Source organism: Eptesicus fuscus, chromosome 2, assembly GCF_027574615.1.
Source record: "Eptesicus fuscus isolate TK198812 chromosome 2, DD_ASM_mEF_20220401, whole genome shotgun sequence".
Taxonomy (NCBI): Eukaryota; Metazoa; Chordata; class Mammalia; order Chiroptera; family Vespertilionidae; genus Eptesicus; species Eptesicus fuscus.
Genome location: NC_072474.1, coordinates 69,639,336 through 69,660,997, shown reverse-complemented (window position 1 = coordinate 69,660,997; position 21,662 = coordinate 69,639,336). Strand labels below are relative to the sequence as shown.

General features: G+C 33.9%; 1 protein-coding gene across 5 annotated transcripts in view; it reads left to right on the top strand.

The window, feature by feature from the left end:
- The window catches only part of USO1 (USO1 vesicle transport factor), a 77,113-nt gene that overhangs the window by 6,144 nt on the left and 49,307 nt on the right, over positions 1-21,662 (top strand). For 3 of the 5 annotated variants that reach the window (XM_054728220.1, XM_008143667.3, XM_028148452.2), the window contains exons 2-4: positions 12,115-12,201; positions 12,276-12,340; positions 17,453-17,529. In XM_054728220.1, coding sequence (XP_054584195.1) covers positions 12,115-12,201; positions 12,276-12,340; positions 17,453-17,529 — 229 coding nt within the window. Of the gene's footprint in view, positions 1-8,082; positions 8,178-12,114; positions 12,202-12,275; positions 12,341-17,452; positions 17,530-21,662 lie in introns of those variants that run through there. The other 2 variants (XM_054728226.1, XM_054728232.1) reach the window with 2 other exon arrangements.

Genomic DNA, 21,662 nt, shown 5'->3' with positions numbered 1-21,662 from the left:
CAGAAAATTGTTCCCCACCTATTTTAAAGGAATGCTACATTTTAGAAATATCCTTAGTTATCAGCATTATGGAGTTCATGAAATATTTCTCTTTTAATACCTAAAAGATAAAATAAGTCCTGATGCTTTATGATTTGAGAAATAATTGTAATCTCTTGAATCTGATTATCTCTTAGGAGAGAATGCAAGAATTTCTTTTATAAATTGTTGATATCAAATACCATTTCTCTCTTTTTATATACTTAACTCCTATTATTCCTACCGCTTTGTCTGTTGTAAATATCAGACAAAAGGCATGCTTATTTTTTATACTCCATGCAGAAAAGCCATAAACATTTTTTGTATAAAATGTTACCTTTAATTTGAAAACTTTCAGTGTTAGACTTTGAGATGCTAGTGTTTGTGATAGATTATTTGGTAGACAAGTTTTATTATAATAACTTGCTTAAAAGGTTGTTCTTTTGGAAATCATTTCTTAAAGAAGGCATAGAGAATAAGTGAAGCAATATATTAACTAGGTTGACATTGATAATTGTAATGGAAATAGATTGTGTTAGATTCACTGGATTTGTCTGATGTTTACCTTTGTAATGTTCTCACTTTTTTATAATAAATTAGGTCATTTAAAGATAAAACTGACTGGCTTTTACTTTTTTTTGTAAATTTTCAGTTATAGAGTTCAATTTAAAAATTAAATATCTGCCTCTTTCTTGTATCCTTAAAGAGTAATATATACTTTTTTATTCCATTTAAACAATATAAATGAACTGACTATTGGTTAACGTGAATTCATTTAGTCCCATAGGAACCAGTCATGGATAGGAAAGTTCTCTTCAAGGAAGGAATAACCCATGTGTTAAGCTTCATGAAGGCAGAGTTAATCATTAAATAAATTGGCATTAGAGCTGATAAATATTTGTTGAATAAATGACTGAATGGTTGAATTAGATTTCTTAAATTGGAATTCCTGCTCTTCATTTTTGCATATCAGTTAAATAGTTGCTGAATACTTTAAAAATATGTATTTATATTAGGAATTGTAAGAAAATACTGCAAACTACATATGTCAATGCCCATTAAATTTTAAATGTTCCTTCAGCATCCTAGCTTTATGGCACCTTCATATTTTTATTTTATTTTTTACTTTTCAGTGGTTTTTCATTTTTTCATTCCTTGTATCACTTTTTGCTTTCCTAGTCTCTCCTATTCCCATTGCTTCTGTTTTGGTCTTTGTGTATCACAATAAAAAAATAAATGGCACCATTGGGTAGCAAAACAAACAAAGTCAGGTTATTATGAATTTTGATTATGAATTAGTTTGTGGGATTTGTCCTTTTCATATTTTTCTTGGTAAGTGGAATTGAGAATCTCACTTGGAAGTTACTGAAAACAGAGAAGAATTGACCCATGATTGCCTGCATTTGCTGCATGATGTTACACCTATTTTATTGATAAGCCTTTTCATTTTTTAATTATACAAAGTGGCAAATAATACTAGTAAAGTTTAAGTCCTCTTTAACTACCATCTCCAATTTCAGTTCTCTTTGCAGAAATAACCACTATTCTTAATTGGTATAAATTCTTTCAGACCTTTATGCATAATCGTGCATTTGTGCATTATGGAATCACATATTTGTATGAGCATATTTATCTCTTTTTTCATAGGTGATACACTGTTTATGGTTTTCTATATCTTATCTTTTTCATTGATTGATATGTCTTAGAGAACTTTGCATGTTAAAGCATAGGGCTACTTTATTACAAATTATTTAAAATACCATATTTACAGTTATTTTTGTTAATTATACTACCAGTGTAATAGACTATAAAAGCATCTTTATAAAAGGTTCCATGTCTAATTCATCATTGTCTTTATCTCTCAGAGCACTTCATACCTAGTTAGCATAATATGAATTAAAGAACATCTGTTTCTTGAGTTTTTCCTTGTTATCTCTTTGTGGTCCCTCTAAATAAAACTAACTCTCAATTAAATTTTACTCAAAAAATTTTTTCTCCTTAAAACTGCTTTTTGTTAATACATAGCATTCTGTTACTTAATGCAAGAGTCATGAACTCTGATCCTAAAAGTGTCAATTGGGTCACATCATTGTTCATTGAAGCAAGTTGGATTAGAGAAGAGAGCAGAGGTCTGGGCTGAAGCTGGAGCCTGCATATTCTTTGATTATTCAGGAAATTTTTCTGTATTTTACTTGTAATTTCATTTTTGTCCTGGGAGCGTGTCCATGCAGCATCCTCTTCATCCACTGCCATTTTTAATCTCCTAGAGCCTGCATATCCTGACTTGAAAGTGTATCTACTGCTCAATTCCAGACCGTTGTTGGCCTCCGGAAATGAAGGTCCAGAGATCTAATTTAACCAAGTGATTAAGCACTTAAACTGCTTGGCTTTGATTGGCATCCCACCACTTACTAGTGTTGTGAACTTGGACAAATAACCCAATATGACTCTGTTACCTCAGATCTGAAATGTGGATAGTAATAGTGTCTACTACATAGGATTTTTGTGAACATTAGTAGTTAAAACTATAAAGAACTTTAGAACACAGCTGACACATAATAGGTACTATATGTTCCAGATTTTAACAATTTTGAGGTGCACGTTAGCATTTAAAATAAACATCTTTGAAATCAGGTTGCATCTTGTAATTATAATTGGCGGTATTTCTTTGTTCTTGGTGATACATTTTAAAAAGTGGTGAATCTTATAATCGATGGCTTCTTAAATTGTATGAAATACAGTGTTAGCTATCATTAGCTATCAAGCTGATTTTTTTTTTCAAGAAAAGTTGGGAAATCTGGATTTTTATATGAATCTTTGGATTTTAAAATATTGACTTAAAATTATTTTTAAAACTACATTACCATGTTTCCCAACTTACCAAAAAAACCTTGCAGTCCCTAGTACCTGCAGTAGGTACTCAGACTAACATTTCTCTGCATGGGAGGCAATTAGGATAGTAGAAAAAGTGTGCCAAGTGTGAAGCTCAGTTAGAATTTGAACTGTGCCACCAAACAGGCAGTGTGTTTTTGGGTTTATTGCATATTTCTGAGCCTCGTTTCCTCTTAAAATTAGTTTATTAGTTCAGGTATTGGGTCAGCTGCTAGAACTAAGGCCAAAAAACAGCTTTAACTGAGACAAAAGTTTGTCTTTCTCCACTAAAAGGCCAATTAGAAGGCGATCCTAGGGTAGAGTAGTTCTGCTCCTCAGGTGTCCAGGGGCCTATATGCTGCTCTATAAGTTTTTCTGCCATCCCTAGGATGCTGCCCTTACTTGAATTGTTAAAGATGCATCACTGAATCAGGCTAAAGTTCCAGCTGAGGGAATGAGAATGAAGAATCAAGAACAAAAAGCTTCACTCTGGCCAGGTGGCTCAGTTGGTTGGAGTGTTGTCATCTGCACCAAAAGTTTGTGGATTCGATCCCCTATCATGGCACATAGCTAGGTTGTGGGTGGATCCCTGACTGCTGCGCATGCAAGTCAGGGGTTAGGGCAGCAACCGATCCATGTGTATTTCTCACTTTGATGTTTCTCTCTGTCTATCTCTATCTCTCTGTATTTTTCTAAAACATATTCTCAGATGAGGATTTAAAATAGAGCAAATAGCTTCCTTTAAATTTAAGAACATGACCTGGAAGGTACTGGCAACTCATTGGCAATGTAGTCACTGCCTAGATGTAAGGAAGGCTTGAAAAGTAGTCTAGGTGTACAGCCATGTACCCCGCTTAAACACAGAGGGTTCAAATCACTAAAAGAGAGAAAGAATAGAGAAAGAGGCCCAATTGTACTGCTCCGGGTTGGTTTTTCAAGTAAGGAATAAAGGGAATAATGATCATTGAGATCTACAATTTCTTAATATAAGACAAGCATACTTGTGTGCTGCAAATTTTTTGCTTGATAAATATCAACTGAAAAATATAGACCTGTCTATATTTGGAATGTATATAATACTAGTGGCCCAGTACATGAGTTTGTGCACATTGAAAGGAAATTAATTAGAAGGAATATTTTAATATCGCTATTCCCCCTTTCTCTATAATAGAAGTGTCAACCAAATTCACGATGGGTAATGACAAATTGAAACACACATACAATTGGTGCCAGCGAGAGCTTTATATCTATAATAATAAAAGCATAATATGCTAATTAGACTGGATGTCCTTCCGGACCGGATGAAGCCTGGGCTGCCAGGGAAGCCCGGGTCCCAGGTGCCAGAGGGAAGCCGGTGCCGGCAGCCAGGGAAGGAAGGCCTACTCTTGCACAAATTTCATGCATACAGCCTCTAGTACAGGGGTCCTCAAACTTTTTAAACAGGGGGCCAGTTCACTGTCCCTCAGACCGTTGGAGGGCCAGACTATAGTTTAAAAAAAACTATGAATAAATTCCTGTTCACACTGCACATATCTTATTTTGAAGTAAAAAAACAAAACGGCAAAAAACACCCGCATGTGGCCCGCGGGCCGTAGTTTGAGGACGCCTGCTCTAGGATATAGATAAATTTGCTTAATTAGACCTGCTTTCTGATTTAGCTAAACTTTTCCCAGCCCAGTGAAGCACCCCAACTTCTCTTTCAGGTAATTGTCAGCAACACAGCACTAAATATCACCATGAAGCAGATTGTTATTGTAGATCATGCAGGGAGAACAAAGGATAAAATATTTAACTGCAGCAGAATTTGACTATATTCTGCGCAGTGACAAAACCTGAAGTCATTTTCAAGGTCCACCATTTCTTCTTTTCAGTCAGGGCAAGTTTTTAAGCTTTCTAAATCTACATTTTCCAGCTAATGAAAAGAAAATAGGATTCTACCAAGTCTCCTATCTACCTACTCCAGGACTTCTGTGAGGATCAAATGAGATGAGGCACGGGAAAACGCTTCACAGACATTTGGTTCAAGTGTGAAATGTTTGCACCTGGCTATAAAGCAAGTCGTGTTCCTGGGCTGAAGAAACTGCAAGGAGGCTAATCGTCAGTAGGGAGAGGAAGCTGGGCATAACTACATGACGTCATTACCCGGTGCCCACAGCAACCGTTTCTGGGCTGGGCTGGGCTGGGCTGGACTGGGCTGTGGGCTGCATTTTGCACCATGGGTCTTGGCAGCATCGGCTGCGATTTGGTGGGCTGTCCCTCCGGGGTGCTGGCGGGGCCTGTGTCCTACTTGGGGAAGCAGAGTATTGCTTTGTGGGCACCAGGTCCACAGTGCCATTTCTCTGTAAATGGCCAGTGCGCATCTTGGCACCTCATGCGTTGAGCGTCTGCCCCCTGGTGGTCAGTGCGCATCATAGCAACTGGTCGGATGGACACTTAGCATATTAGCCTTTTATATGTATAGGTGCTTTTCTTTCATTTGGTTTCAGTTGTCTGTAAAGAGTAGCAACATAGCATTTTATTATGGAGAGGTCACTTATTCAGCAACTTCAACCATCTGGAATATTTTCACATAGCAAAGCAGAAGTTGAAAAGTCCATGTACGCAATCTTGATTTTAAACCTGAGTAATTTTCGGCTCTAGATATATTACTGTTTTGCTTAATTATAAAATTTCTTAGTAGCAAATAAAAATCTACAAATGGTCTGTCAGAAACATAAATGATGGAAATGCAGCCAAAAGCCTAATAGGATCAAAGAAAGATACAAAAAAGTCATAAGAAGCTTCGTAATAATAGAAGTTTGTTAATATTTGAGTATTTATAGGTACCAGGTACTATGCCAAGACTTTTATATTCATTTAACACCTAAGACATCCCTATATATGACATTGGAGAGAACTTAGGCTTAAATCGAAGAAAGCTTATAAAATTACGTTTTTTAAGAAGACGGAGAAGCTTATAATTAGTTCTAGATTACTATCAGAAATCACTAAAATGAAAAGACCGTTTTGATGATTGACAGAATGTATCCGAAATAGGTCAATTATGACTCTGAATAAATAAGTTGTTATACTCACTTTTGATTCTCGTTGGTTTGCAATATGGTTGACTGATTTGAGTTTGTCTTAAATCATTAGAGAGAAAGTTCCGATAAAAATCCCCAATTGGTAAGAATTTGTACTTGCCATTAAAACCCAAATTTAATAGATAAAATGCATGTTTATATTCTTAAAAATAGTCTTGATACATTCCCAAACTCAGGAATTAATGGATTTTATTTCTATAAGTATAAATAGTATACTCTAAATAGTGATTAATTTTAATATTTTAAGGTACATTTTATAATTACCTAAAACAGCTTGTAATTTGCTTATTAATCTGAGTCTACTGAAGCAGATACTTTGATTCATTTAAAAAAGAAATCTATTTTTAGTTAAGTTTACATTTTCTTATTTCTCCCTACATTATTTTAGATCAATCATTCCCAGAAATAACAAGCATTTAAAATTCTTATAAAAGGAAATGCTCATATTTTAGAAAGTTTCCTTTGATGTATTGTTTTAATAGAACAAATATCTATATATAGATATAGATATTAGAGGCCTGGTACACGAATTCTTGCACCAGTGGGGTCCCTTGGCCTGTCCTGTGGGATCGGGCCGAAACCGGCTCTCCGACATACCCCGAGGGGTCCCAGATTGCAAAAGGGCGCAGGCCAGGTCCAGGGACCCCACTAGTGCACAATTGGAGACAGGGAGGATGCGGGAGGTTGGCCAGCCAGGGAGGGACCACGGTAAGGCTCCAGGGCATGTCCAGCCTATCTCACCCAGTCCCGATGGGCTGGAACCCAGCAGCAAGCTAACCTACTGGTCAGAGTGCCTGCCCCCTGGTGGTCAGTGCACGTCATAGCGACTGGTCGACCAGTCAACTATCTGCCCCCTGGTGTCAGTGCACGTCATAGTGAGCGGTTGAGCGGCCTTAGCATATCTTTGCATATTACACTTTGATTGGTTGACTGGACGACCAGACGACCGGACACTTAGCAAATTAGGCTTTTATTATATATAAGGTGTGTGTGTGTGTGTGTGTGTGTGTGTGTGTGTGTGTGTTTTATAACAAATATAAAGTAAGAAATCATTTTCTGTGCCTGGAGTTCCTTCTTCATGTGATACTCATCCTTTAATTTTTGACTCAAGTGGCATTCTTAATATTTCAAACTTAAATAATATCTTAGTCTGCTATAACAAAAATACCATAGACAGGTGGCTTAAACAGCAACTTATTTCTCATAGTTCTGGAGACTGGAAGTCCAAGATTGAGCATCTGCTGAAAGCTTACTTCCTGGTTTATACATAGCCATTTTCTCACTGTGTCTTCACAAGGGAAAGAGGTATAGGAGCTAGCTCTTTAGGGCCTCTTTATAAAGGCACTAATCCCATTCATGAAGGCTCCACCCTTATGACATAACCTCCCAAAAGCCCCACCTCCTACTACTACTATCACATTAAGGGTTAGGATTTCAACATATGCATTTGGGGGAGGGGGATATACGCATTCAGCCTATAGCAGTTTTACTTTGCTTTTCCTTTCATGCCCCTGCTTTACTCAACACATAGTTATATACCTTTAACTTGTTATTGTACTTTATTTATATGACTGTTTGCCTATGCAGGCTCCTGTGGCCAGAGACCATATCTTTAATTTTGACTAGCACAACAAATGTGTATGTGTAGTCATTGTGTTTATTGACTGAGTAATGACTGTGTAGTCTAATCTTAAAAATTTGTGCTTTATCCTATAGGCTACAGGGAACTAATTGAGATTATTTTTCTTATGGTAGTTTATTTTTATCAATTAAGAGCTGATTTCATGCTATTTTGATCAGTAGAATGAAAATAGCAACTTCGAAAGATGAATTTAGTCAGTCATGAAAATATCCTAGAAATTCCAATAAAGCAAACCATTTCACTTTATTCCATTTTGCTCTTTTCTGCTTATAAAGATAAGTCCTGTTTATTATCAAAATTCAAACATCAGAAGTAATGCAGACAATGAATATTTCTAGCAACCCACTAAAATATATGGTGCATAGTCTTAATTTTTTTCATTTATATTCAAATGGTTTGTTATTAATGTAGTGTTAAACCAAAATGAGCTCATATTGAGCATATTGTTTGTTTTTTTCTTTTTTTCAGTTACTATATCTTGAACATCTTTTCTTGTTAGTAAATGTGAATCTGCTTTATCAGCTGCATAGTGTACAAAGTGGAGCAAAAGTAGGTTTATAATTGTGAGTACACAAAACAGTTTATTCTTATATTATTATTTATTAATTATTGTATTATATTCCATGAGAACAGCTGTAAACCTATTTTTGCCCCACCCTGTAGGTGTACCATGTATTAGTTCACTATTCTCTGGCTGATGGATTAACCTTTAGATTTTTTTTTTTTTAAACAGCAGAAATTTATTGCTTATAGTTCTGGAGGCTAGAAATCTGAGTTCAGGGAGCTAGCACAGTCAAGTTATAACCCTCTTCCGTGTAGCAGACTTTTTATTATATCCTTACAGGGTGGAAGGTAGATTTCCTTTTTAGCTATTAAAAATATTGCTACAAAGAACATTCTTATATATAACACTGTAGTTGTAGGCCTTTTTTTTTTTTTTTTATCCTAACCCAAGGGTATGTTTAGAGAAAGGAAGGGGGTGAGGGAGAGAGAGAGACATTGATCGGTTGCCTCCCATACCGACCCGACCCGGGATCGAACCTGCAACCTTTTTTGTTCTATGGACAACACGCCAACCAACTGAGCCACCCAGCCAGATGCTATGAGCATATTTTTAAAGGATAAATTCCTAGAAGTAGGAATGCCTGGCTGAAAGGGTATAAACATTTTAAGTTTACTAGTTTTTGCCAAATTGCCACTTTTTTGGTTACTTTCCTTCTGAGAGAATATAAGCAAGTTCACTTTGTTGTTGTTAATCCTCACTGGAGAATATTTTTTCCATTGACTTTTAGACATAGTGGAAGGGAGGAGGAAAGACAGAGAGAGAGAAACATCAATGTGAGAGAGACACATGGGTTGTTTGCCTCCCACACAAGCCCAACCAGGGCCAGGCATTAAGGCTGCAACCGAGGTATGTGCCCTTGACCAGTATCAAACCTGGGACCCTTCATTCCACAAGCTGACGCTGCAGCCATTGAGCCAAATTGGGTAGGGCAGCAAGTTCACTAATTTATATTTTGTCTATCTTGGATAGTTGTATTTTAAATATTTTATAGAAGTATATAGAAAAGTACACATGTGATATCATATGTAAATCTTAACCTGAACATACCTAGATAACCAACACCCAGATCAAGGAACAGAAGAACATTGCTAGCATCTCTGAAGTCCCCTTTGTGCTTCATTCAGTCCCTGCCCGCCCCTATGAGTAATCACTGTCCTGACTTCTAATAGCATAGATTAGTTTTGATTTTTATTTCATAAATATGGAATAATTTGGTATGTGCTACTATTAATTTTGTGAATCTGTTAGATAAAAATAACCTCATTGCTATTTTATCATCATAATAAATAATATTATCTTTCTGTATATCTCAAAGCTTTAAAACAACAACAACCAACAATGCTGAAATGTTAGCATGTTAGAACACAGAATAAATGACTGAAAATTTTTTAAAAAGGCTAAAGTCTTAGAGTTATGATTATCTCTCTCCAGTATTCCTAAAGCTAAGTATCTCCGCCACCATCAAATAGCTTTCACATTCAGTAAATAATGATTGAGAAGCTTTCAGACATGAAAATTCACATTTTGACATAAGTCTCTATACATTCACCAAAGATGGGATTGAAGCTGGAGTTCAAGTCCTGAATTGCACTAGGACAAACTACTGCAAATGGAGATGGAAATTCAGGTGGAGTTCCTAGATCTAGAGCCAGTCTGTGCTTGAAGTATAGGATTAAAAAAAAAGCAGAAAATGCCTACAAAAGATTTCCCAGTCATAATATAAACTACCTAGAAAAAAAATTTAAAGATGTAGAAGACCCAAGTAGAGGAAATTACAATCATGCTTATTAGGAAAACTATTTTTGGCCTAAGACATTTTTTTAAGTTGGGTAATGAGGTTCATGTTTTCAAAAGATAATTATGTAGTTTTTTTTAATGGTAAAAAAAATTATAGTAAGAAAGGTATCAGTTATTTAATAAAGAGTAAGTTATAGTCTTTCCATTTTGGAAAATCAATATAATAAATATGAAAGTGAATACAGTTTATGGTAGGAATAATTCCTCAATCTGAGCAGTTAGAATGAATAAAATAAAAAAGTAAAGCTTGCTTTGGTAATACTGTTTCTGTAGGATGAAAAATGCAAGTCAGCATAGTAAAGACTTAGAAATCCTGCAGTGCAGAAACCTATTTAATTTTGTGTAACCTTGTTTCCACAAGTTTTGTGATCATAGGAAATCTATTAATATCTTCTGGGACACTAGAAGCCTACAGAATATAATTTGGAAAACACTATGTATTTAAACACTATTTACTCGGATACATAGGGTGCAGAAGTTTGAGTGATATGCCAAAATATTATTTATAGAATCTTTGTAAGAACTGTCATTAAAGAATGAGTAATTTATAATAAAATAATAACTGTTAGCTCTACAAAGTACCTGAATTATAGTGGTTTTTAAAACTATCCTTTATCAGATGTTTTCCAAGTATTTTCATCCAATTTGTGGCTTATCTTTTCATTCCCTTAACAGTATTTTTTGAAGAGCAGCAGTGATAAACTCCAATTTATTATGTTTTTCTTTTATGGATTGTGCTCTTAATATATACCTGAGAAATCTTGCCTAATTAAAGTTCACAAAGATTTTTCTTCTAGAAAATATAGTTTTAAGTTTCCAAATTCTTTTTTTAAATGAAAGTTTACATACACAGTTTGGTACTTTTGCTTTAATAGGCTCACAATTTACATATAGTTTTATAACTTGCTCCCCCTCCCCCCACTATTTATCTATAATAATAAAAGCATAATATGCTAATTAGACCAGACAACCTTCCTGACGAAGCCAGGGCTGCGAGGGAAGCCCGGGTCCTGGGTGCCTGCCGGCAGCGGGAGGAAAGCCTGGGTCCCAGGTGTAAGAGGGAAGCTGGTGCCAGCAGCTGGGGGAAGGAAGGCCTACTCTTGCACGAATTTCGTGCATTGGGCCTCTAGTTAAGTAATAGTATTTTCATGTTAATACAGTCAATTCTTTTGAGTAGCTGCAAAGTATATACCAAAGAATTTACCACAATTCATTTAGTTTTTCTTCTCTTTTTTGGACAGTTATTTCCAGTTTTTTCCTATTGTAAGTAATGTTCAATGTTTATTTTAAAATTCAGTTTGAATTTTAATTATTGTAAATTTATTAAAAGTTTTTTATAATAGAAATATTTCATCTTTGTAGATTATAAGGTACACTCAAAACTTTAAAAATTTTATATACAGTTCTGACTTTCTTGTTTAAATATATGGTGAAATTATGATATAAACAATTATTGTTTAAAAAATTTTTAAATAGCCGAAACCGGTTTGGCTCAGTGGATAGAGCGTCAGCCTGCGGACTGAAAGGTCCCAGGTTCAATTCCGGTCAAGGGCATGTACCTTGGTTGCGGGCACATCCCCAGTAGGGGTTGTGCAAGAGGCAGCTGATCGATGTTTCTCTATCATCGATGTTTCTAACTCTCTATCCCTCTCTCTTCCTCTCTGTGAAAAATCAATAAAATATATTAAAAAAATAATAAAATAAAAAAAAAATATAAAAAATTTTAAATAACCTCCCATCTTCTACCATAACCCTCATGGATTATGCTCCCTTGTTGGTTCAAACAGTCATAATAGGCATGTTTAGAAAACTCTGGGTCTACTAATGATTTCTTTTAATTTCTCAGTTTATGTGACTTATTTTATGTGACGTCTCTTCCACCACTTTTATTTTTCAAGTGTCTCTGTTTGATCTCTGTAATGAGACTAAATTATTACCTAGTTATTTAATGATATTATAATATTACTTAAATAGTTACTTACATTTGTGAAAGACCATTTCCATCACGTCCCATTTGTTGATTTATTTTTATTTATTTTTAGTTTTTTCAGAATTAGGTGGTATAAATTTGGGGAAAACTTCATGTTTCTTTTTTGTGCTTTCTCTTCTGTTAATGCTGTTTCATTTTTCTACAACAGATCCAAAAGCTTTGTGACCGAGTAGCTTCATCTACTTTACTAGATGATCGAAGAAATGCCGTGCGTGCTCTCAAATCATTATCTAAGGTCTGTAACACTTTGTTAGTTACCAAGTTTATTAAATTGGATATTAGTTTCTTTAACATTTTTATTTTGTGCAGAAATATCGCTTGGAAGTGGGTATTCAAGCAATGGAACATCTTATCCATGTTTTACAAACAGATCGGTAAGCCTCTTTAAGTCTTCTTGAAATTTTAATTTGTTTTACAATCTCTGTTGAAGGAATGAAGGATAAACCTATTAAAACTATTACAATTCTTTTGTTTTATTATAATTTTTTAAAATTTACCTTTATTGTTGAAAGTAATACAGATGTCCCCTTTTTCTTTCCCTGTTGGCCCCTCTTATCACCCCTCTCTCCTTTCCCACCACCCCAGGCCTTCACTACACTACTGTCTGTGTCCATGGGTTATGCATACAGTATATGCATATAAGTTCTTTGGTTAATCTCTCCCCACCCACTCCCCTACCCCCACCTTCCCTCTGAGATTCATGAGTCTGTTCCATGCTTCTATGTTTTTGGATCTATTTTATTCATCAGTTTATATTGTTTATTGGATTCCACATATAAGTGAGATCATGCGATATTTGTCTTTTTCTGACTGGCTTATTTTGCTTAGCATAATACGCTTCAGGTCCCTCCATGCTGTTTCAAAGGGTAAGAGATCCTTCGTTTTTACTTCTGCATAGTATTCCATGGTGTAAATGTACCACATCATTTTTATCCACTCATCTGATGAGTGCTTGGGTTGTTTCCAGATCTTAGCTATTATAAATTATACTGCTATGAACATAGGGGTGTATATATTTTTTCTGATTAATGTTTTGGGTTTCTTAGAATGTTCCTAGAAGTGGAATCACTGGGTCAAATGGCAGTTCCATTTTTAGTTTTTTTGATGAAACTCTGTACTGTTTTCCATAGTGGATCCACCAGTCTGCATTCCACCTAGTAGTGTACCAGGGTTTCATTTTCTCCACATCCTTCCCAGCACTTGTCATTTGTTGATTTGTTACCTCACACCTATCAGAAGGCATAATAGCCTTCTGATAGGTGTGAGGTAATACTTCATTGTGTTTTAACTTGCATCTCTCTGATGATTAGTGACTGAGCATTTTTTCATGTCTATTGGACATCTTTATGTCCACTGTGGAGAAGTGTCTATTTAGGTGCTTTGCCCAATTTTAAAATGGATTGTCTTCCTTTTCTGAAGTTGTATGAGTTCCTTATATATTTTGGAAATTAACCCCTTATCCGATATATCATTGGCAAATATGTTCTACCATATAGTGGGCTCCCTTTTCATTTTGTTGATGGTTTCTTTTGCTGTGCAAAAGCTTTTCAGTTTGATGTAGTCCTATTTGTTTTCTCATTTGTTTCCCTTGCTCTAGGGGATGTATCAGCAAACATTGCTATGAGAGATATCTGAGATTTTGCTGCCTATGGTTTCCTCTAGGATTTTTATGGTTTCACCACTTACACTTAAGTCTTTTATCCATTTTGAGTTCATTCTTGTGTATGGTATAAGTTGGTGGTCTAGTTTCATTTTTTTTTTTTTTTGCATGTATCTGTCCAGTTTTCCCAACACCATTTATTGAAGAGACTCTCTTGACTCCATTGTATGCCCTTGCCTCCTTTGTCAAATATAATTGAGCATAATGGCTTGGGTCAATTTCTGGGTTCTCTGTTCTGTTCCATTGATCTATATGCCTATTCTTGGCCAGTACCAGGCTGTTTTGATTACAGTGGCTTTGTAATATAACTTGGTATCTGGTTTCATGATCCCTCCAACTTTTTTCTTCTTTCTCAAGATTGCTACAGCTATTTGGGGTCTTTTTTGGTTCCATATAAATTTTTGGAGTATTCTAGATCTGTGAAATATGTTGTTGGTATTTTAATAGGGATTGCATTGAATCTATATCTATAGATTGCTTTGGGTAGTATGGACATTTTAATTATGTTAATTCTTCCAATCTATGAATACAATATTCTTCCACTTGTTTATATCTTCCTCTCTTTTTTCAGTGTCCTGTAATTTTTCTGAGTACAGGTCTTTTACCTCCTTGGTTAAGTTTATTCCTAAGTTTCTCAAATTTGTTGTTGAATTAGTAAATGGGATTATTTTTTTAGTTTCCCTTTCTGAGAGTTCATTATTAGTATATAAAAATGCCATTGATTTCTGATTGTTAATTTTGTATCCTGCTACATTGCTGAATTCACTTACTAAATCTAGTTTTTTGGTGGAGTTTTTAGGGTTTTCTATGTACAATGTCATGTCATTGCATATAATGAGAGTTTTACTTCCTCCTCTTCAATTTGGATGCCTTTTATTTCTTCTTCTTGTCTGATTGCTATGGCTAGCACTTCCAACTTTATGTTGAGTAAGAGTGGTAAAAGCATAGCCCTGTCTTGTTCCTATTAGGTGAAATGGTTTTAGTTTTTGCCCATTGAGTATGGTGTTCACTGTAGATTTGTCATATATGGCCTTTATTATGTTAAGATATGATCACTTGATTTCCACTTTTCTGACAGTTCTTATAATAAATGGGTGCTGGATTTCATTGAATACTTTTTTTGTGTCTATTGTTTTTCAATTTACTTATGTGATGCATCACGTTTATTGATTTATGGATATTGTACCAGCCTTGCATTCCTGGAATAAATCCCACTTGGTCATGGTGTATGATCTTTTTAATATATTGCTGGATCCGATTTGCTAATATCTTGTTGAGGATTTTAGCATCTATGTTCATCAGGGATATTAGCCTGTAATTCTCTTTCTTTGTAGTCTCTTTATCTGGTTTTGGAATTAGTATAATGCTGACCTCGTAAAAAGAGCTTGAAAGTGTACCTTCCTCTTGGAATATTTTGGAATAGTTTGTTAGTTCTTCTTTGAATATTTGGTAAAACTCCCCTGTGAAGCTATCTGGACCAGGGCTTTGTTTTGCTGGGAGTTTTTTGATTGCTGCTTCAGTTGCTTCAGTTGTTACCAGCCTATTCAGATTTTCTGATTCCTCCTGATTCAACTTTGGAAGATGGTATTTTTCTAGAAATGTGTCCATTTCATCCACGTTGTCTAGCTTGTTGGTATATAGTTATTCATAGTATTTTCTTACAATCCTTTGTATTTCTGTGGTGTCAGTGGTTACTTCACCTCTTTTGTGTCTGATTTTATTTATTTGGGTCCTCTCTCTGTTTTTGATGAGTCTGGCTAAAAGTTCGTCAATCCTGTTTATCTTTTCAAAGAATCTGCTCTTGGTTTCATTGTTTTTTTGTCTTGTGTCATTTATTTTCTCTCTGATCTTTATTGTTTCCTTCCTTCTACTTACTCTGGGCTTTTCTTGTTCTCATTCTAATTCTGTAAGGTTAGATAGTTAGTTTAAAAATATTCTTGTTTTTTGAGGTAGGCCTATAGTGCTATGAACTTCCTTCTTAGGACTGCTTTCTCTGTGTCCCATAGATTTTTGGATTGTTATGTGTTTATTTTTATTTGTTTCAAGGAAGTTTCTGATTTCTTTCTTGATCTTATTGGTAACTCATTCATTATTTAATAACATACTAGCCTCCATGTGTTTGAATGTTTTTGAGTGTTTTTACTGTAGTTGATTTCTGATTTCATGCCATTGTGATCTGAGAAGATGCTTGATATGATTTCAATCTTCTTGAACTTGTAGAGACTTGTTTTGTGTCCTAACATGTGGTCTTTCTTTGAGAATGACCCATGTGCACTTGAGAAGAATGTATATTTTGCAACTTGGGAGTGAAATGTTCTTTATATGTCAGTTAAATCCGTCTGATCCAGTGTGTCATTTATAGTCACTGTTGATTTTTTGTCTGGAAGATCTGGGGTGTTAAAAGTCCTGTACTGTGACTGTATTGCTGTTGATCTCTCCCTTGAAGTCCTTAAAGAAGTTTTTTTTATATAAAAGCAGTCCTCGGGTTATGTCGGAATCGACGTACGTCGTGTTTACGTTGCCATCCCCCATTTATTTATTAAAAAAAAAAAGTTCCGTCATTCCGACGTATGTACATATGTGCTTTATGTTTTTTTTTGTTTTGTTTTTTTAATATATTTTATTGATTTTCCACAGAGAGGAAGGAAGAGGGATAGAGAGCTAGAAACATCGATGAGAGAGAAACATCGACCAGCTGCCTCCTGCACACCCCCCACCGGGGATGTGCCCGCAACCAATGTACATGCCCTTAACCGGAATCGAACCTGGGACCTTTCAGTCCGCAGACCGACGCTCTATCCACTGAGCCAAACCGGTTTCGGCTGCTTTATGTTTTTTATTATTTATTTACCACAAGTAAAAGTCAGGAATTGTTATCTTTCTTTTAATTTTTTTTTTACTGTTTCACTTCATTACTGCTATGTATGTACTCCATGTGAGTGATTGTAGGTGCTTAACGTAGGTGGGTTCCGACTTACAGCGAAAATTGCATTATGTTTCGCTAGAGGAATGGATCTCTGATGTAACCCAAGGACCTACTGTATTTAGGTGCTACTATATTGAATGCATATATGTTTCTCACGGTTATATACTCTTGTTGCATTGATCCTTTTAGTATTATTAGTGCCCTTTATTATCTTCTGTTATGGCCTTCATTTTGAAGTCTATTTTGTCAGGTATGAGCATTGCTACCCCAGCTTCTTTTTATTTTTTCATTAACATTTGCATGAAAATTGTTTTTCCATCCATTCACTCTCATCCTGTGTGAGTCTTTAGTCTGAGGTGGATCTCTTGTAGTCAGCATTTATATGGGTCATGTTTTCTTATTCTCTAGCTACCCTAAGTCTTTTGATTGGAGCATTTAAACCATTTACAATTAAGGTTATTATTGATAGGTATTTATTTATTGCCATTTTAATTTTTATGCCTGTTTTTCTATTTCTTCTTATTATTACAGTAGTCCCTTTAACATTTCTTGCAGTGCTGATTTAGTGGTGATAAATTCCTTTAGCCTTTTTGTGTCTGGGCAGCTCTCTATTTTACCATCTATTTTGAATGAGATAGCCCTGCTGGATAGAATAGTCTTGGCTTCAGATTCTTGTTTTTCATTACCGTGAATACTTCATGCCATTCACTTCTGGCCTGTAGAGTTTCTGATGAGAAATCAGCTGACAGCCTTATGAGACCTCCTTTGTAGGTAACAAATTGCTTTTCTCTTGCTGCTTTTAATATTTTATATAACCTTGTTAAATAACTGTCTAAAAATGGTCATAACAGTTTATACTCTAACTAGCAGTGTATAAATGTAATTATTTCTTTTTTCCAGTTCGGATTCTGAAATAATAGGTTATGCTTTGGATACACTATTTAATATAATATCTAATGATGAAGAAGAAGAAGTAGGTAAGTTTCTTTTACTGTGTATTTTGTACATAAAGTTAACTGGATTGTACCAATTTTATGTCTGTTTTTCTCTTTTTCATTTTTATGAATAAAGGAAAGACATATGCTTAGTTCCAGAAAAGTGTCTTTAAAATGATTGCCTTATATGTAATTTGGAGATGAAAAATGATTCTTCTCTTTTAAAAAAATATTTATTCCTCTGTTTGTATTTGGTTTTAGTTAAGCAATATGAATATTAGTAATCTCTGGATTAAATAATCATTTCTGGCTATTGGTTAAAAATCAAGCTATTTTATTTATGTTATTTGGTGAGCAGTATGAGTTTTTTCCTAATAAATACTTAAACTTTTAACATAGGACTCATGATAATTTATAAAGAGCAACAACTTGTTAAATTAAGAAAGTCTTTTTTAAGAGCATCAGTCTGTGGGCTGAAGGGTCCCAGATCCGATTCCAATCAAGGGCACATACCTTGGTTGCAGGCTCCTCCCTGGCCTGGGCCCTGGTCAGGGCTTGTGCATGAGGCAACCAATCATTGTGTTTCTTTCACATTGATGTTCCTCTCTTGTCTTTCTCTCTTTCTTCTACTCTCTCTAAAAATCAATGGAAAAAAAATCTCGGGTGAGGATTAAGAAAAAAAAAGAAGAAAAAGTCTTTTTTTACATTGAATCTGTTTGTTGTGACATGATATGAATAAGTTTGAAATCCACACATTTCTTTTGTACATCCTTTCTTTTTTGTTTCAAATTACTTGCTTACTTAATTAAGGTAGTCTGTCATTAATTAATTTATTTTATTGTCAGTATGTGGAGCACTTTACTAGAAGTCTGAATACATTCTGTTTGCATATTATAAAAACATGCATTGATTAACATTTCACAATGCTATTGAAGAGTGCATTCTTATCAGATTGGCTGTTGCAGTAGGACATAATGGTTTTTCATTATTCTAGACAGAAATGTGGACATATGAATGCATGCATTTTATAAGTCTAATTTACATTGAAATAATAGGATCTTTAAAAAATCTTGAGTAAACAAGTCATAAAGAAATATAGATGATATTGGGTTTACAATGTTGTTGTTTTTTAAATAAAAGTAGAGCAGAAATATATGTAGAGAGTAACATCACAGAATATCAGTAATGGGAACATTTTAAACTAGGTTTATTGAATAATAAAAATTTTAGATTTAAAAATCCTTTTTCTTATATTTTTATTTCTCTGTAATATCTAGCTTATAACTAACTTTATTACTTTTTCAGGGGTGAAAAATCTTTAGTAAATATAATTTGGGTACCCATGGTAAAAGAAGCTGTCAATCACATGACAGTATTGAAATACAGTATACACAAGAACATATTTTGAAGAAGATGCTTATTTTGCCTAGTTATTTCTCTAAGAAAATTAGGTACAACACACTTGTTATAATATGTAAAAAGACTCTTTTTTTGCTGTTATAATGGATGATTTTTCTGTTTTTAAAATATTATATAGCAGCAATAAATTTTAGTTAGGTGGTTTTTCTTTATTGTAAATTTATAATATAATCATGTTCAGAGTCACAATTTTATTGTTTCACTTTATATATTTGGGCTCTTTATTTTTAATTCAACACCCAAAAATTATCCTTTGGCTAAAAAAAGATAAACTATTCTGTACTAGAATCACTTTTTCTTAGAAAGATTAAAATGGGAACTTAAATTTTTACCAAAAAGGTCATTCTTACCGGCCCTGGCCAGGTTGCTCAGTTCGTTAGAGTTTTGTCCCCATATGCCAAAGTTGTGGGGATTGATCTCCAGTCTGGGCACATGCAAGAATCAATCAGTGAATGCATGGATGGGTGGAAAGATGGATTTATGTCTCCCTCCCTCCCTACCACCTTCCCTGTCTCCTCCCTCCATCCCTATCTTCCTCTCTCTTAAAATAAAAAAATCAATACATGAAGTTGACATAATGAACTTTATTTTAGAGTTCTTTATATTGGATATATTTTATAACTCTTTAATTTATTGAAAAATCTGTCTCATCATCCTGAATAGCATATGCTATATCTCTTTTGCTATTTGAGTAAAATGAATATGAGTCTCTTCTGTTTAGAAATTATATTGCTTACTTGACATTTTTAAACTCTTATTTATTGTATTGTGAATTCTACATAAACTATTTTATCATCCACTTTTTATGTATGCATATTTATTTATTTATTTATTTATTTATTTATTTTTGTCTACCTTTTCAGATGATGTTGAAGGTAAAAGATTGCATTTACATATGCATGATGCTTTTAGGCATAATTTCTGGTAATATAAAAGGACACTGTCAAGTGATGTTTAATTCTGGCTGGTAAATTGAGATTTGTTTCACTATATAAGAATTACTTAATTAAAGAGCAATATCTGATCATCTTATATTGCTATTTTTTATTTTTATGACTGCTAAATCTGTTTATTGGCTAGAACACAGAAAACAATCTAGCGCATTTTTTAATAAAAATAAAGCTGTTTCTCTAGTAGTACAATCTATTTGAATTACTTTTTGTGTACTTCCTGGAAAAATTTGAGGCAATTTATTTAAAAATAACATTTGAATATGTATACATACAGATGTATACACATAAATTTTATCCTTATTCAATAACAACTGGAAAGTATTTCAGTTCAGAAAATACTTAAATGTTGATATTGTCCCTTTAAAGTAATGCATGTATAATAATACCTGGTTACTGACAATTTTTATAGAACTCACCAATATTGTCTGTCTGTATTTCTGGTGATCTGTTTCAAGTTCCATTTACTTTTAACATTGATATTTCTTTAATTCATAATTAAAGTTACTAAGTTTTATTTGTATTGTTTTACCATTTTTTCTTAGACCCTAAACATTTTAAAATAAGGAAAGGAATATCCTTATCTAAAGGAGGTTTAAAATGGTACAAAAGAAAGTTGCCCAGACCTAACAAAAAGATAACAAAAACTAACTTATTAAGGTATTTATATAGCTTTACCTTTTGTGTCATCTGAATCCCTTGTTTGAAAGCAGAAAATACAGGAGCATTATGCCTTGACGCTTGTGACAGTAAGCTCTTCCCTGTTGGGTAGCACAGATCAGTAGTTGTTGTTTCTATTATTGTTTCAGCATACTTGTTTAGAACATTAAAACTTACAGTGCTTTTATGTCCATTATCTTATTTGATTCTCACAGCAGCCTTGAGGTAGGTGCTATTTTTCTGTTTTCTAAAATTGGCAGCCCAGAGACCATGCAACTTACAAGGTATCATCTAGTAAGTAGGATAACAGTGGATCACTATATTTTTGGATACATTCTTTTCTTTTCTTTTTTTTCTTGTATTCCAAAGATGTCTGTTTTAATAAATTGTGGCCATTTTTCTAACTAGATTCTTTATTAAATCTGTAATTTTCATAACTAGTTTATAGAGGATGCATACAAACGTTAAAAAAATATAGGTGTGCTTGTTTAACTAATTGACTATGGTGTAAAAGAAGATACTTGGTAGTCCCTCACTCTGAGTTGGGACTACTTTTGTTAAAATATCTCTTTTTATAAAATAGTCTTGTCCTGCTGATATGGAGTGAAATTTCAAAGAGAAGGTCCACAAATATTTTCTGGAAAAAAGATAACTGTAAATACATTTGAAGAATAAATGTATTTAGTTAAAAACCAATCATATAAATAGGCCTAAAATGTTTTCAAGGGTATATAAAGACTTTTTAAAAAGCAGTCTTTAATTCTATATACCTGTCTAAGAGTTCTTTTTCACTATAGTAACAAAGGGCCATTTAATTCTTATTTTATTTTTTCATTTATCTTACAATAAAGAGTATTTACTTTTACAGGTTATAATAAGTATAGCATTATAAAATATAGGATATAAAAATAGACTTAGCTCTAGGAGTTTTAAAATAAGTATATTTAATGAGAGAAGATGGTTTACTTGTCTTATATCATGGTTTACATGTAAAATAGATATAATTTTTCATAACTTTTAGGTATAATTAATGTATTCATTTTAGCTTAATTTACTGCTACACCAAAATAGTTTTGTATGTTACTTTAATTGCTTAGCTAGTTTTTGTGGGACTTGACATGACTTTTTTTAAAATATATTTTTATT